At 33.3% G+C, this 13,464-nt stretch overlaps 1 protein-coding gene across 1 annotated transcript in view; it reads left to right on the top strand.

The window, feature by feature from the left end:
• Positions 1–62: 62 nt before the first annotated feature.
• The window catches only part of LOC129231679 (epsilon-sarcoglycan-like), a 28,461-nt gene continuing 15,059 nt past the window's right edge, over positions 63–13,464 (top strand). Inside the window, exons 1-3 of the mRNA XM_054866042.1 lie at positions 63–75; positions 5,201–5,337; positions 7,144–7,216. Of these exons, the coding sequence (XP_054722017.1) occupies positions 63–75; positions 5,201–5,337; positions 7,144–7,216 (223 nt within the window). The remainder of the gene's footprint in view (positions 76–5,200; positions 5,338–7,143; positions 7,217–13,464) is intronic.

Here is a 13,464-nt window from a genome sequence, read left to right as displayed (position 1 = left end):
ACTTTTTTTTTTGATTAAGTTGGACTCCAAAATCATTGCTTTGGATTGTAATGCAATACAAGATGTTATCACCAGGTTAGCTAAATCTCCTTAACTTTGATGATGCATGCCTCTCAAATATTGTGGATCACCCCCCTCCCAAATTATATCAAAACCCTCTTAAATTACCCTTCCTCCTAAAGATTTGAATGGCACAATCTGCACTATGAACCTTCCTCGTGAGCACCTCTAGGACTGCCAACATACTTTTCTCCAATAATTTCCTTCTTTTTAGCATGAAGTCTTAGTATTACCACATAACTAGACTTAAAATAATTTGCATAAAGCAAATGAAGACATTTAAATCATAATGAGAAAGGACAGGGGGATGAAGTATGATGCTGGTTTTATGTTTTGCTGTTCCATTTTTAATCACACCTGTAACAATGTCATTTGGCTATTTTCGCCCTTCATAGAGCTTTTATGATTTGTTTTGCTCAAAGTAATGTAAGAAGTCTGATAAATGCAAATGCAAATTTTCTAAGAATTGAATACTTAAATGTAAATAATTTAACAACTCTTTGCTAAATTATGACAATTTAAAAAGTAAACCATTATCCCTTTGTGCAGAGAAACTTGTGGAAGTACACTTTTTTTTCTCTTTCAGGGGATTTCTTTACAATCTTAAAACATTTGCTACGTAATGTTGGTCTCTTTTTATTTATAACTATTTAGTTACTCATGATAGATATACCAGCGCAGCCAGAAATACCTTCTGGAAGGGCTTTTTTGATCAAAATACGTGCTGGAGGAAGTTTTTTGATGAAAATTAACTTATGGAGGGTTTTTTAAAATCAAAAGCACCTTTTGGAGGAGAGTTTTTCATCAAAAATACCTTCTGAAGATGATTTTTTGATCACAAATTCCTTCAGAATTTGATTTTTTTTATCAAAACAGCCCTTTCATACGCATAGACTAACGTATTAGAATTTGCATTTATGTTAAAACCAATGGCTCCTGGGGAGTGTTTTCATCCCCCCCCCCTCCCTTCACTGCGCCAATAGATAGATAAAATGATTGATAGCTATAATGATGCTTCATGATAAGCATAAATCATGAGCATGATTTGTGGGAAGCATAGTAGCAGAATCTTTTTCAACAGTCTTCAATACAGATTAAAAGTCCAAATAATAGTCTGCAAGATAAATGTAATGTGTATAACTCTGATATCTAAATCAGCACTGCCGAGATTTTTTTAAAAACAGGATGTTAAACTTTACCTTTAATTAAAAACTATTAAGAACATGCTACCTGTACAGGGGTCTGGCCTGAGAAAATTTGGATGCGTTAATGGACTCTCCATAAAAATCGAATCGCCCAAAGTGAACCCTTCAAAAAATTCTGATCAACCAAAACGGATTGTTCGCTAGAATCTGATCAACAAAAACAGACTGTTCACAAAAATTTGATCAGCCAAAACGGACCCTTTACAAAATCTGATCCGCCAAAACGAACCCTTCACAAAATTCCAATTAACCAAAACAGACGTTTCACTAATTATTTATTGAAAAAGCAAATCCAAAATAAAAATAACTCATATTTAATGTATAAGCCTATAGTTTTTGAAAACGTTTTTGAAGATAAAATTTGGAAAATCAGCTTAAACAAGGATCTTCCACTTTTGCAAAAGAATGTCCACACCCTTCTTTGTGGTGCTTTCACAAGCGATAAATCCCTAATACTGGCAAATGTAGCCCTTATTGTTAATGTTAGTTTGCTTTTTGAAAAGAAATTAGCAACATAAGTCAGTTGTTTTGTTTTTACAATTTTGTTTGTTTTATCATAGCCAAATCAAAAGTTTGTTTTATCATAGCCAATAGCCGTGATGTTGTTGTTATAGATTTATCTAAAAACACAAAATTGCTGTGTAAGACTTTACTCCCCCCCCCCCTGCTCATGATTTAAATAAAAAATAGAAATAATAGCATATCATGGAACTTAGAACTGAAAACACATAGCTATAGGTAAGGGGAAAATAGGATTGCTTCAAATATTGTAACTAGTTTTATATAATTATCGCCGTTTAGCATCTGATCCTTAAACTTTTAATGACATGTTTCAACATTATTTTGAAAACTGGACTGTTTAAGAAAGAAAAAGAGAGGGGGGGGGGGAGACACTAGTATTAAAATAAAAAGCATGGGGATGCTATCTAACTGCTTCCCCATGACTATTCCACTAGCTTTGATTAAAAACAGGGTTTATTCAAATTTAAAATAATTCTACTATTTCTGATTATCTTGAAAGCATTCCTTTGCAACAGAGTAAGAACCAAAGTATTTGCTGACTATTTTTGACTTGTCGTACCTAAGTCAGTTGATGAATAATGTACTGACTTGCGCTAGTGCCGAATCTTCGTTTTTTTTAGCCAGGGTGAATCTTGAAACTGCAATCCTTACGTTCCAAAATCTCCTTCAATTTTTTTTTTTTTTTTTGATTTTCAAAGAAAAATTTGAGGGAGGGGGGTATATTCCCCCTAAATCTGGCACTGTCTAATGCAAAAGTAATGTACTTTTAATCCAGGATGGTATTTTGGCTCCAAAATACAAAAACTGACCTTTGATATATACTCTGAAATCCTCTTACAATGAATAACCAATACAATGAAAGAAATTTTCAGTCAAGATTTAATTTTTGTTACATTGCTTGAATTACATTAAAAGAAAATTCCTGGTTCAAGGAATAAAATTTGCATCCCCTGACACTTGTTGTATCAGGATTTTAACTGTAAAATAGAAAATTTATATTGTTGCCTCAGAGCAACCCTAAGACATTTAATCCCAGAAAAAGCACCAAGATATCCTACTGTTGCTCTGAGGTGACAATGCGTATGTATGTTAACAAGAAATAAACAAAAGTCTTAATAATTGCATTTTAGTTGAAAAGTGTAAAAATTCCTTTTCCAAAGATACTTTTCCAAAAATGGTTGCTGATGCCTGGTTTGGGTACTCCTTTCTTTTATTATATGACTGGGATCAGTTTAATATTTTATACTCATTTTCTTTGTTTCTTTTTCTTTTTTCAGATTTATATGTATCTGCACCCAGGAAAGTCCGTTCCTCCGAAGCTTTTTTTATACCCATTAATCATGACTGGTTCCCAGAATTCTTACGTGGTATGCTATATCAGTTTTGAATGTAATAGATTGCATACCCTATTCCATTCCTGATGATTAAAAATTAGCTTGTTTTTACTTCATCATTTTACACAATTGAATTATTTTAATTTGAAATGTTTTGAATAAATGTGATTACTGGTTTGGAAATCTGAAAGTATGTACTTCCATCACTAGAATACAAGGTTTAAAGAATTTTTTTGCACGTTTGGCTCATAGCATATTGCCATGAGCAGGTTAATGTCAGTATATCTGCAAAACGTAGTAGAGAGGTAAATAGCAGTATCTACAAAAATGAGTTTTGGAGTTATTTCAAGAAACACATTTTTGATTTCCCACAAACATAAGTAAAATATTTCAATTTTGAAGTTTGTTTCATGCTTTATTTTCAGCAAGATCCAAATTAACTTGTTAAAACAATAGAACTAAAGTAAGATAAAATTGTAAAAATATAGAAAACAAAAAACTTGTAGATACTGTTGTTTATCTGTCTAAGGCAGTATAGTTTCCAGATCTTTCTCTGAATTTTTTGAAAAGAAATATGCATGTAAAAGCTTTTTAAAAGCATCAGATGCATGGAATTAGTAAATATAGAATACTTCAGTGGTGTCTAATTATCTTTTTTGTGTGTAATTTTAAAAAAAATTATTTTTTAAAAACATAATAATCAAGTTCAGAATGCTTTAGTAACTGAATAAAGGATTATAAATTGAAATTTATCAAGTTTCATTACTTAGTACTTCTTGTACTTCCATTATTGTCATTCAGTTATCATTTACACGTACATAATTTTTGTGCTTAAAATAATTATTTTAAAAAAATAGATGTCAAACCAGGCCCGTGTCCAGGATTTCATAAAGGAAGGGGTTGAAACTTTTTACGTTAGTAACTTACGTTATCAAAGGAAAACTAACTACGCGTGTTGAATAGTTCAGTTTAGTTCGATAACTAGACTTTTTTTTTTCTTATATAGTTTTTTTTTTTTTTTTGAAATGAAATCTTATTTGTACAGTTGAACTTTTTGTAAAAGCACACATGTTTCTTTTATGCCACCTAATGCTAGTTTCTTTCTTTTTTTTTCTTTTGTTTTTCCATCAAATAACATTGAACAGGAATTTAATGAAAATAAAAATTTTATTTAAAAGAAATTGCTGTTTCGCATAGAAACATTTTTCTAATGTGTGAAACGACTAATTCATCCAACACTAAAGGCGTACCATAAAAAATCTAACAGTAAGCAAAGTAACCATTTTCCCTGTCCCTAAGTTTTTTTTTTTTGGAGGGGGGGGGGTTACGTCAATTGTCTAATATTCTTTTAAATAATTTTCCCCTGCATGCTTACAGCATTGCCGGACTCTTCAGCCATTCCTCCTTTGTTAATTTTTTCAAGTACTTAGAAGCGAATAGGCTTGGGAATCCTACAATTGAGGAAAATGCTAATTGTTAAACATGGGAAATATTAAAGAGGGTGAATACTGTATCAGAGTTTAACTCTAAAATTAATTAAAACTTAAAATACATTTTAGAAAATTGTTTAATGATTCATTGATTTTTTTCTTTCAATGGGAGGGGTTTAACCCCTAAAACCCTTCCCTTGGACACGGCTCTGTGTCAAACCATAAAGATTAAAAACTCCTGTAAGATTTCCAATTTTTTTCAGATTTTTCCCTTTTATAGTTCACTTGAACTTTGGGGGAAATATGATAGAGTGAAAATTATGTCCAAAAATGTCCTTCCATTGCTGTTTTTAAAATTTGAATTTAATAAAAATTTACAAACAGAAAACGCCTATCTTTGGCTATTTTAGCAACTTGTTATAATGTGTATAAAATTCAAAACATCAAGTATTGAAAAAATATGTATTTTGTTTTGCTCACAGACATAAATACATAGATTTCTCTGTATAAACTGGCTTTCCATTACCACCTGTATTCAAAAGAAATTACTTCATGCTGCTTTAGCTGTTGTTTTTTTTAAAGCTCAAAATTGTTTTAAAGTAGGAAAAATGTATACTTTTGTTTATGCTTTTGTGTTCTTTTTAAACAGGGGATCAATTGGAATATAGTGCTTCATTGTTAGACATGCCAGATTTACCAAATTGGATGTTCTGTCATCACCCTGAAAACTCAAGTGATGCTTTTCTTTATGGATCTGCTGAAGACTCAGGACTTGTAGAAATAGAGGTATGTAACAGGTTCTTACTCTCAAATATAGATTGATCATCAAACTTTTCAAAATAAATCTTTTTCTTCTTAATTTTTTTTTAAAAATTGTATTTTTGAATTCATTTGCCTACAATTAATTTTGACTCTTTTATTTTCTTTTCACAAATACAAATGTGATGGCCAGCAGCAGGCTCTCTGGCCAGATAGGCTGGTCCTAATCAGTTTATTAGTCCCCAATGAAGATCAATGGCCTTCTTAAAGCTATCACCCCCTTGCTCATTACAGCCTCTTCTAGTAAGCTGTTTCGAGTACCCCCAACACTACTAAAGTGGTAATTTTTCCTAATTTAAAGGTTAGCTGGAGATTTTAATAGCTTAAAACAATGACCCCTTGTTCTGCTTTCTGTGCAAAAATTTAACTCGCTAGCATCTTTCATTTTGATAAAGTTAAACAGCTGAATCACATCCTCTTTGACTCTCCTTTGCTCCAGGCTATACATCTGGTAGCACAGTCTAAATCTATAAGCCCCCTTACTAGCCCAGTAGACCTTCTTTGATCCCTTTTGAATAAATGATTTCTTTCCTTGATATAAGGAGGCCAAAGTGAATAGCATACTCCAAATGAGGTCTTGCCAAACTTCTGTATAATGCCAGAACTTTATTAGATTTGTTTGAAATAGATCTATTGATAAACCCAAGCATTCTATTGGCTTTGTTACTTGTAGTGCTGCACTCGTTGACTAAACTTGAAGTCCTGATTTCCTTGAGACATCCAAATCAATAAAATTTTCTGCCTGACTATTGATTCAACCCTGTAAATAACTTGTACGACCATTTCCGTGACTCAAATGTAACACTTGACCCCCCAACATTAACATGTTCTACTTATCTACTCACTGAGCTTACGTTTGGCAATTTCAACTGGTAGCTACAGGTCAGTTAATCACTTGACAGCTAATGACGTCAGCGGTTACTAACCGTTGCTCACCCACCAATGCTTCATCAAACGTTTTTGGTTGATCACGGTTACTTGCGCACCCTTAGTAATGTGATTCAAATCCTCTTGAAGCTGTTTCACCTACTCTTTATTTTCCACAATCCCCATAACTTTGACATCATCAGCACAACAATTCATGTTTCCAGAAATATTATCATTAATATCATCTGCAAAAATTCTTAAGAAAAGATGTCCTAAAACTGATTCTTGAAGAACTCCACTTGAAACTTCACTCCAGTCAGTTCTTTCCAGTCAGCCAATTCTTAAGCCCTATGGGGGAGAGGAGGATGATTCAGGCACAGATAAGGGACTGGGGTTTTCACCCCATAATTTCCCCAAATTAAAGCCCCCAAAATGTAGTTTTAGGCTATCTTTGGTTGCTATTGGGGTTGTATCTCTCCCACCCTCCAGATCTGTGTTGCCTATTTGTGCTCAAATATTAATCTTGTAACCACATTCTGATTTGTGCGGTCATATTTAAATAGTGACTCCTTTGAAAATCAGAAGCTGGGTTCACCATCCGTTTTAAGGTGATTGATGATTACCTAAATTAAATACCTTAAAAGTCATCACAAATTGAATTTATAAAAATTTATGCAAATATTAAATGGTTTTGTTGTCAGCGTAATATGACTAACTGTACATAATTGAAGTTTGTTATATTTGTTGCTTTTTATGCAGAAGATTAGTTAAACAATCCTGTTTGTTGCATTTGAAATTATATATTTTTAAAAAATTGGTGTATTGAATAAAATGAACAATTTTGTTCATTTATTATTTAGTTATAAATTTATTATTGTATATATATATATTTTTTTTTTTTTGAAGATTGTTGCTTTAAATAAAAATACCTATGAAACGTCTCGAAAAATTATGAAACTGGAAGTGGAACCACGATCAAGTAAGTATAAGTAGTTGCATATATAATTCTTTGTTATATTTATTTATTTTATTCATTTTTTTTTAGATTTCAGAGCAAGCTGCTAGACTAAGTTATGCATTAAAATAATTCATATGCATGCCTCCTAAAAGTGTTTAAAAGTAGAGTATCATATTCTACATTGATACTGTTTTATATCTATTGTTCATTCATATTAAACAAATTGAACTGAAGGCTGATTGTTAAATTAGTCAAGTCTCTTTTCATGTCCTTTTCTAAACTTCTTATCCCGTAAATGCTATTATAATTTGAGGAATAATGGTGTTACTCATTAAAATGAGCTTGTGTCATGCATGCTCCAGATGATAATTTTGCTTCCTAATCCTTTGATAATGAGCATATAATGTAAAATTGTAAGCATAAGATTTATTGAATTATTAACAGCTACTAAAACAGAAAATAAATGTGCTGTTAATTTTAATAGAGTTTTTTATTTTGATGTTGAATTTATAAATTAGCTCAGAATCGTCTGGATGTCAAACTATCCAGAACATGAAATGCAAAAATTACTTCCATAGGATTTCATATTAAGGTCTTGTTTTCTTCGTGGATTGCACTTAATTACAAAGTGTAAGGTTCATTCAAATGAAACCAGGTCAGTGCGTCTAACTTCACATTAGACGTTAGATGATGCCACATAACTGCATGTATGGAGACACCATATATTGGTAGAGAGAATGACGCTTGCACAACGTTTCATGTTGCACAGTGAGTGTGGTTTAAGGACAAAGAGAAGGTGGTCACACAAGTTATCGTCCACTACAAACATGTCCTTTTTTACCACAAGGGCCCACTAAGAGGGAGGTTGCTCACTCCCTGGACCCGCTGCTTGTCAAGTTCCTGAAACAGGGAACCACCATCAATGCCTAGTGTTATCAAGCCACTCTACAGAGCCTTAGATGAGCCATTCAGTCGAAATGGACAGGCATGTTGTCCAAAGGCGTCCACCCCGTGGCAGAATTTTATTATACTTTCTGCGACAAATTTTCTGGACCCAATTTCTTTCTGCAAGAATGCTCCGTGAAGTGAAAAATGAACTAGTGGACAAACTAAAGTGCAATTCATTTCATAAGTGAAAAATTTATTTATTTATTAACGAATTTAACACAACTTCTTGTTTAGGTAAATTCATTTATACAAAAATGAAAAGCATTAAAGCTCAGTATCAGGGCTTCCAACAGATTTTCAGTTTTGACTAGGGGGGAAAAGAGTGACCTTGAGCTAAATCTATATGGTAAATATTAACACCATGGTAACAGCAATTGGTAAATGGAGAAAAAAAGCAAATCTAACCAAAAGCAATGTAAATTATTATGCTAATTTATGTAATATGCTAGTGTAAATTATTATATTGTAGCAGGGGGTGATTGTTTAAACAGAGATGCCACTCTCATATTTAAGTTTTCAGTCTTAATCTCTTAGCACTTACTTATCTGTAGTTCTTAATACCAGAAAAACACAAATGCAACATCTATTCAATACTCAAAGAAATAAGATCCGAAAAAAAAATAATTTTTAATTAAAATATTCATTACAGCTCGGTGGGCTCCCCCCCTCCCCCCGCAAAAAACTAAAACATGCATGTGATTGGAAAAAATAAATAAGGATCACCCCTCCTCCTCCCATAAAAAATTAATCAAAATATACATTTTACACAATTAAAATGAAGTTTCCCCCTCCCCTTAAAAGGAAAATGAATTTAATTAAAATATGCATTACAGTTTAAAAAAAAAACTAAAACTGCATGCGAGTTGGAGAAAAAAATGAATAAATAAAGGGCACCATCCCATTAAAAAAAAATAATAATAATAATATAAGCAATACACAAGATTATAAACAAAGTATCCTCCTCTCCCCAAAAGGAAAATAAATTTAATTAAAAAACATTAAATTTTAGTCAGAACAAATTGAAAATTCAACCCCCCCCCCAGAAAAAAATAGGATTTTATTAAAATACTAAAGCAAAAAGAAATCCCACCCCGGGAGTGCCCCCCCCCCCCACCTTAAGGGCAAGGGCGCACTCCCTTCAATATTGTGGAGACCCTTCCCCCCAATGAAAAAAATACCCCTCAAAACAACTCCTCCCCTCCTTACAAATTTTAATGTCTCAGTCTGCACTATGACACCCCCCCCCCTGGCTGGGCATCCCTTCCCTCTCCTTCATGTGAAAAAAAGAATTTAAATCAAGTACTGGAGCAAACAAAAGTTCCCTTTCCATACAAAGAAAAAAGAATTTAATTAGAATATGCATTTAGAAAAAAAAAATCTATAATTCCTCCAAAGAGAGAAGATTTTTATTCATGTAAGCACCCCTATCTGAATAATGATTGGTCAGCCCAAAATACCACACAATTTATCAAGTACTCCATCTGTTTTCTGTTGCTGCAACCTGTGACACCCAACCCTAAATAAGCAATTTTTTAAATGCTTAAATTTGTTTTTCCAACAGAGGTGAAAAAAAGCAAGTCGGCATAAGTCTTTCACACAAACACAAACATGTGCGTTGCCAGCCACTCTTCTTTGATCAACCATCAACCCAGGGTTGCTTTAAAATCGCTGCAGGGGTGAAAAGTTCTGGTTAGAACTGGTTTCCATCCATGCCATACCTCCTGATCTCCGATATTGCAGACTACCACAATCATCAATGATCGTTCAATTTGGCGCTCGCCAAAGTTTTTTTTTTTTTTTTTTGAATGTCGCGATTATTTTATTTTCCGCAGAAAATCAGGCCTTTTCCTTAATTCATAGTCGAGTTACATTTTTTACCGTGAAACAGCTATCCTTTGGTATTGTTCTGCAGAATAATTTTATTGTTGACCTTTCCCCTCCCCCCCCCCCCTCCCATTTTTCCCTCCTTAGTACAAAATTTTTCTGCACACACACTCTCTCATTCTGCGACAATGTCGCCGTGTCGGCAGCTTTCTGCCAATGCGATGAAGACGACATTGCAACAGTTTCGGTGGGAAACCCTGGAGCTGGAACATCCACCGTGCACCCTTTCACTGTGCACACCTTTCACTGTGTGACTTTCATGTTTTTGGACCTCTGAAACAAGGTATTCGCAGACGACACACCGGATATCGCGGATATCACAATGGACGACAAAGTGTGTGACTGGGTTCAGTCCTGGATCCGATAGCAACCTGCTAGCTTCTTCAAAGATGGAATTGACTACCTAGTGTTGCAATGGGATAAATGTGCCAACAGTTTTGCCAACTATTTTTGAGTTAATGAAATCGCTGCCGTAACTTTACGCTAGTGACCTGGTTTCATTTGAATGCCCCTTATAAGTTTGGACTTGAAATCTAGTTTAGGATTGGACTCACGAAAAATCTTAGCTCTCTGAGTGAGGAGTTTATTATTCATCTATACAAATCACACACTAGTAGTTTTCAATACTTTATGTGAGTTTAAAGGAAGATAAAGAGATAGAAAGTCAATTGTATGATTTCTCAATAGCTGTACAAATCCATTTTCATTACAATTAAACAATGGGATTTTTAATTGATGAATGTTATCTTTTATCCCTTCTTCTTTTTGAAATCTTCTACTGACCTTCTTCCAATTCTATTAAAACACTCTGGTCTGTTGAAACAATCAGTTTTGATAAAAGGGAAAAAAAAATTAGCTCTCATGAAGAAAAGATAAGAATTGTAATGCGCTTTAGGGATATTTTGAGACTGTTTACAAGAAAGTGTTTCGGATTGCAAGATTTGAAAATTAAACCATCAATTTCAGTCAAGTATTTAACTCTTCACTTGAAGATATTAGTTTGACAAGTTAGTACATAAACATTTTTTTTTAAATTAATATTTTGTATATTCTGAAGATTTTGAGAACTGGTGCTATTAGTATGATACTTAGTTTTAGTTTTAATGAGCAGCTAAAAGTGAAATATATATTTAAAATACAAATACAAAAGTGACGACCAGCAACAGGCTCTGGGCCCAGCTAGAATGGTCCTAGTCAATTTGCAATCCCTAGTGAAGATCAATGGCCCTCTTAAAACTATCTACTCCCGTGCTCATTACCACCTCTTCCGGTAAGCTGCTCCAAGGTTCCACTACCCTGCTATAATAATAATTTTTCCTAATATCCATGTCAGCCTGAGATTTAAATATAGCTTAAAACAATGACCCCTTGTCCTGTTTTCAGTGCTAAACTTCAGCCCTGTAACATCTTTCATTTTAATAAATTTAAACAACTGAATCATGTCCCCTCGGTCTCTTCTTTGCTCAAGACTGTAAATTTTTAGCCTTCTAAGCCTGGAATTATAGTCTAAATGAGAAAGTTCATTTATTAGCCTTGTAATCCGCCTTTGTTTCCTTTCCAATACATTAATATCTTTCTTAAGATAAGGAGACCAAAACTGAACAGCATACTCCAAATGAGGTCTTACGAAACTTGATGTTGAAAATGATGAGCGTATAGTATTTAGCGGTAAGTTACCACCCTTAAGCCAGGGCTGAAGTAGAACTACATACAATTTACTGACAGCCTGGTTATGACATCCAGAGACTGCAGTTTTGTTCTTGTTATGGATTCATTAGTGTGGATCAGTCAATAGTCGAGTTTTAGGAAGATATCAGTTCATTGAACCTGAGAATGCCAACAAAATGGTAGCTAAAATAAAAATAGCACACCAGCAATAGACTACAAATGATGGTGCATTCAACTTGAAATCAAAGGGAAAAACTAAGGTATTTAGCATTAAGTTACCACCCTTAACCCAGGGCTAAGGTAGTACTTCACACAGTTACTGACAGCCTCTGGATGTCATAACTGAGCTGTTTGTATATTGTATGTAACAAACAACACTTTGAATGAAATGCTTCAAAATATTCTGATAGTAACACATCTTACAATAGTGTAGTATTAAGGTTCATTAACTGGTATAAACGTCGAATGGGGCAAGAAAGACACCAAATACATTTTCTCTTGCCGACATTCATTTGACCACTAGGTTCTTTGTCATGTTGGCATCCACTTTCTACCTTTTGAACAAAGAGGCTCACACTCTAGTATTAATCATTATTACATGTGAGCTAAAGGGCAAGATTCAGAAAATTTCTAAGTGGCCAGTGGTCACTACACCCAAAAAACTTGGTGGCCACCACTGTCACCAAATTTTGAAGTACAAAATGGTAGAGGAGTTTTCACTACTTTCATGAAAAAACAAATAAATAGAATGTCACAGAATTGCATTTTAAAAGCTATAAACATACATTTTTTTTTTCTAAAATAAATAGATAACTAAATCCAGGCCTGGATCTGCATACCCGCAGACTCCACTATGCGAGAAGGCTCACGTCCTTAAGGGACGCAATGGTTCAAAAAATTGAAGAAAATTGGAAACAAACTAGCACTAAAGCTTATTAACGTTACAAATATACACGGCTGGCCTCTGGGGAGGGGCCCTACAGATTTTGTTGTAAGGGGACCCAAAGTTTATAGATCCAAGCCTGAATAAATCAATGAAAAGTCTGCAGAAAACTACATTTCAGATGAAATTTACAAAAAATACTATTTTTCTGATAAAATTTCACTTTTCCAGAAACTAACTACTTTTGAAGAAAAAAAAAACATAATTTCTGGTCCTTTTTATGTTATTTTCAGTAATTTGCACTGAGGCATCCAATTCTGTTTTAAGAAACTTAATCAATTAAATAGTCTTGTCTGCTTCTATCTTGTAAATGACCAAATATGGTGACTACACAAAAAATTCAAGATATGAAATTAATTTTAATAATTAAAAACCCTCAAAAAACAATAATTTACATGAAAGAGTCAGTTTTTAGCACATTATTGTCCAAGCAATATGGATAAAATAATATTCTGAAGAAAAAAAATTGTGTTTTTCAAGAAAATAATTAATTATCCATGGGGAAAAAATACAGCACATTTTGCGGAATGTTCAATAGTTTGCATTCTATTGCAATAGACTTCCAAATCTATTTTTGGGAACTTAGGCACTTAAAGAATCTTGTCTACTTCCATCTTTTAAGTGACCAAATATGGCGACTACGCTAAAAATTAAGATTTAGGTTTTTGAATTTTGTAGCATAAAAATAATTATAAAATGTAAAATCCTCATTAAACATCAGTTTAATTGAACTGTTATAGCTTTTAGCACATTAGCATCCAATGCAATGAGGATAAGATGAAATTTTAAGTACAAAATTTTTCATTTCTTAAGAAAACTTTTAAAT

This window comes from Uloborus diversus, chromosome 10, assembly GCF_026930045.1.
Source record: "Uloborus diversus isolate 005 chromosome 10, Udiv.v.3.1, whole genome shotgun sequence".
NCBI lineage: Eukaryota > Metazoa > Arthropoda > Arachnida > Araneae > Uloboridae > Uloborus > Uloborus diversus.
The sequence above is the reverse complement of the archived record's forward strand: the minus strand, read 5'-3'. Positions and strand labels throughout refer to the sequence as shown.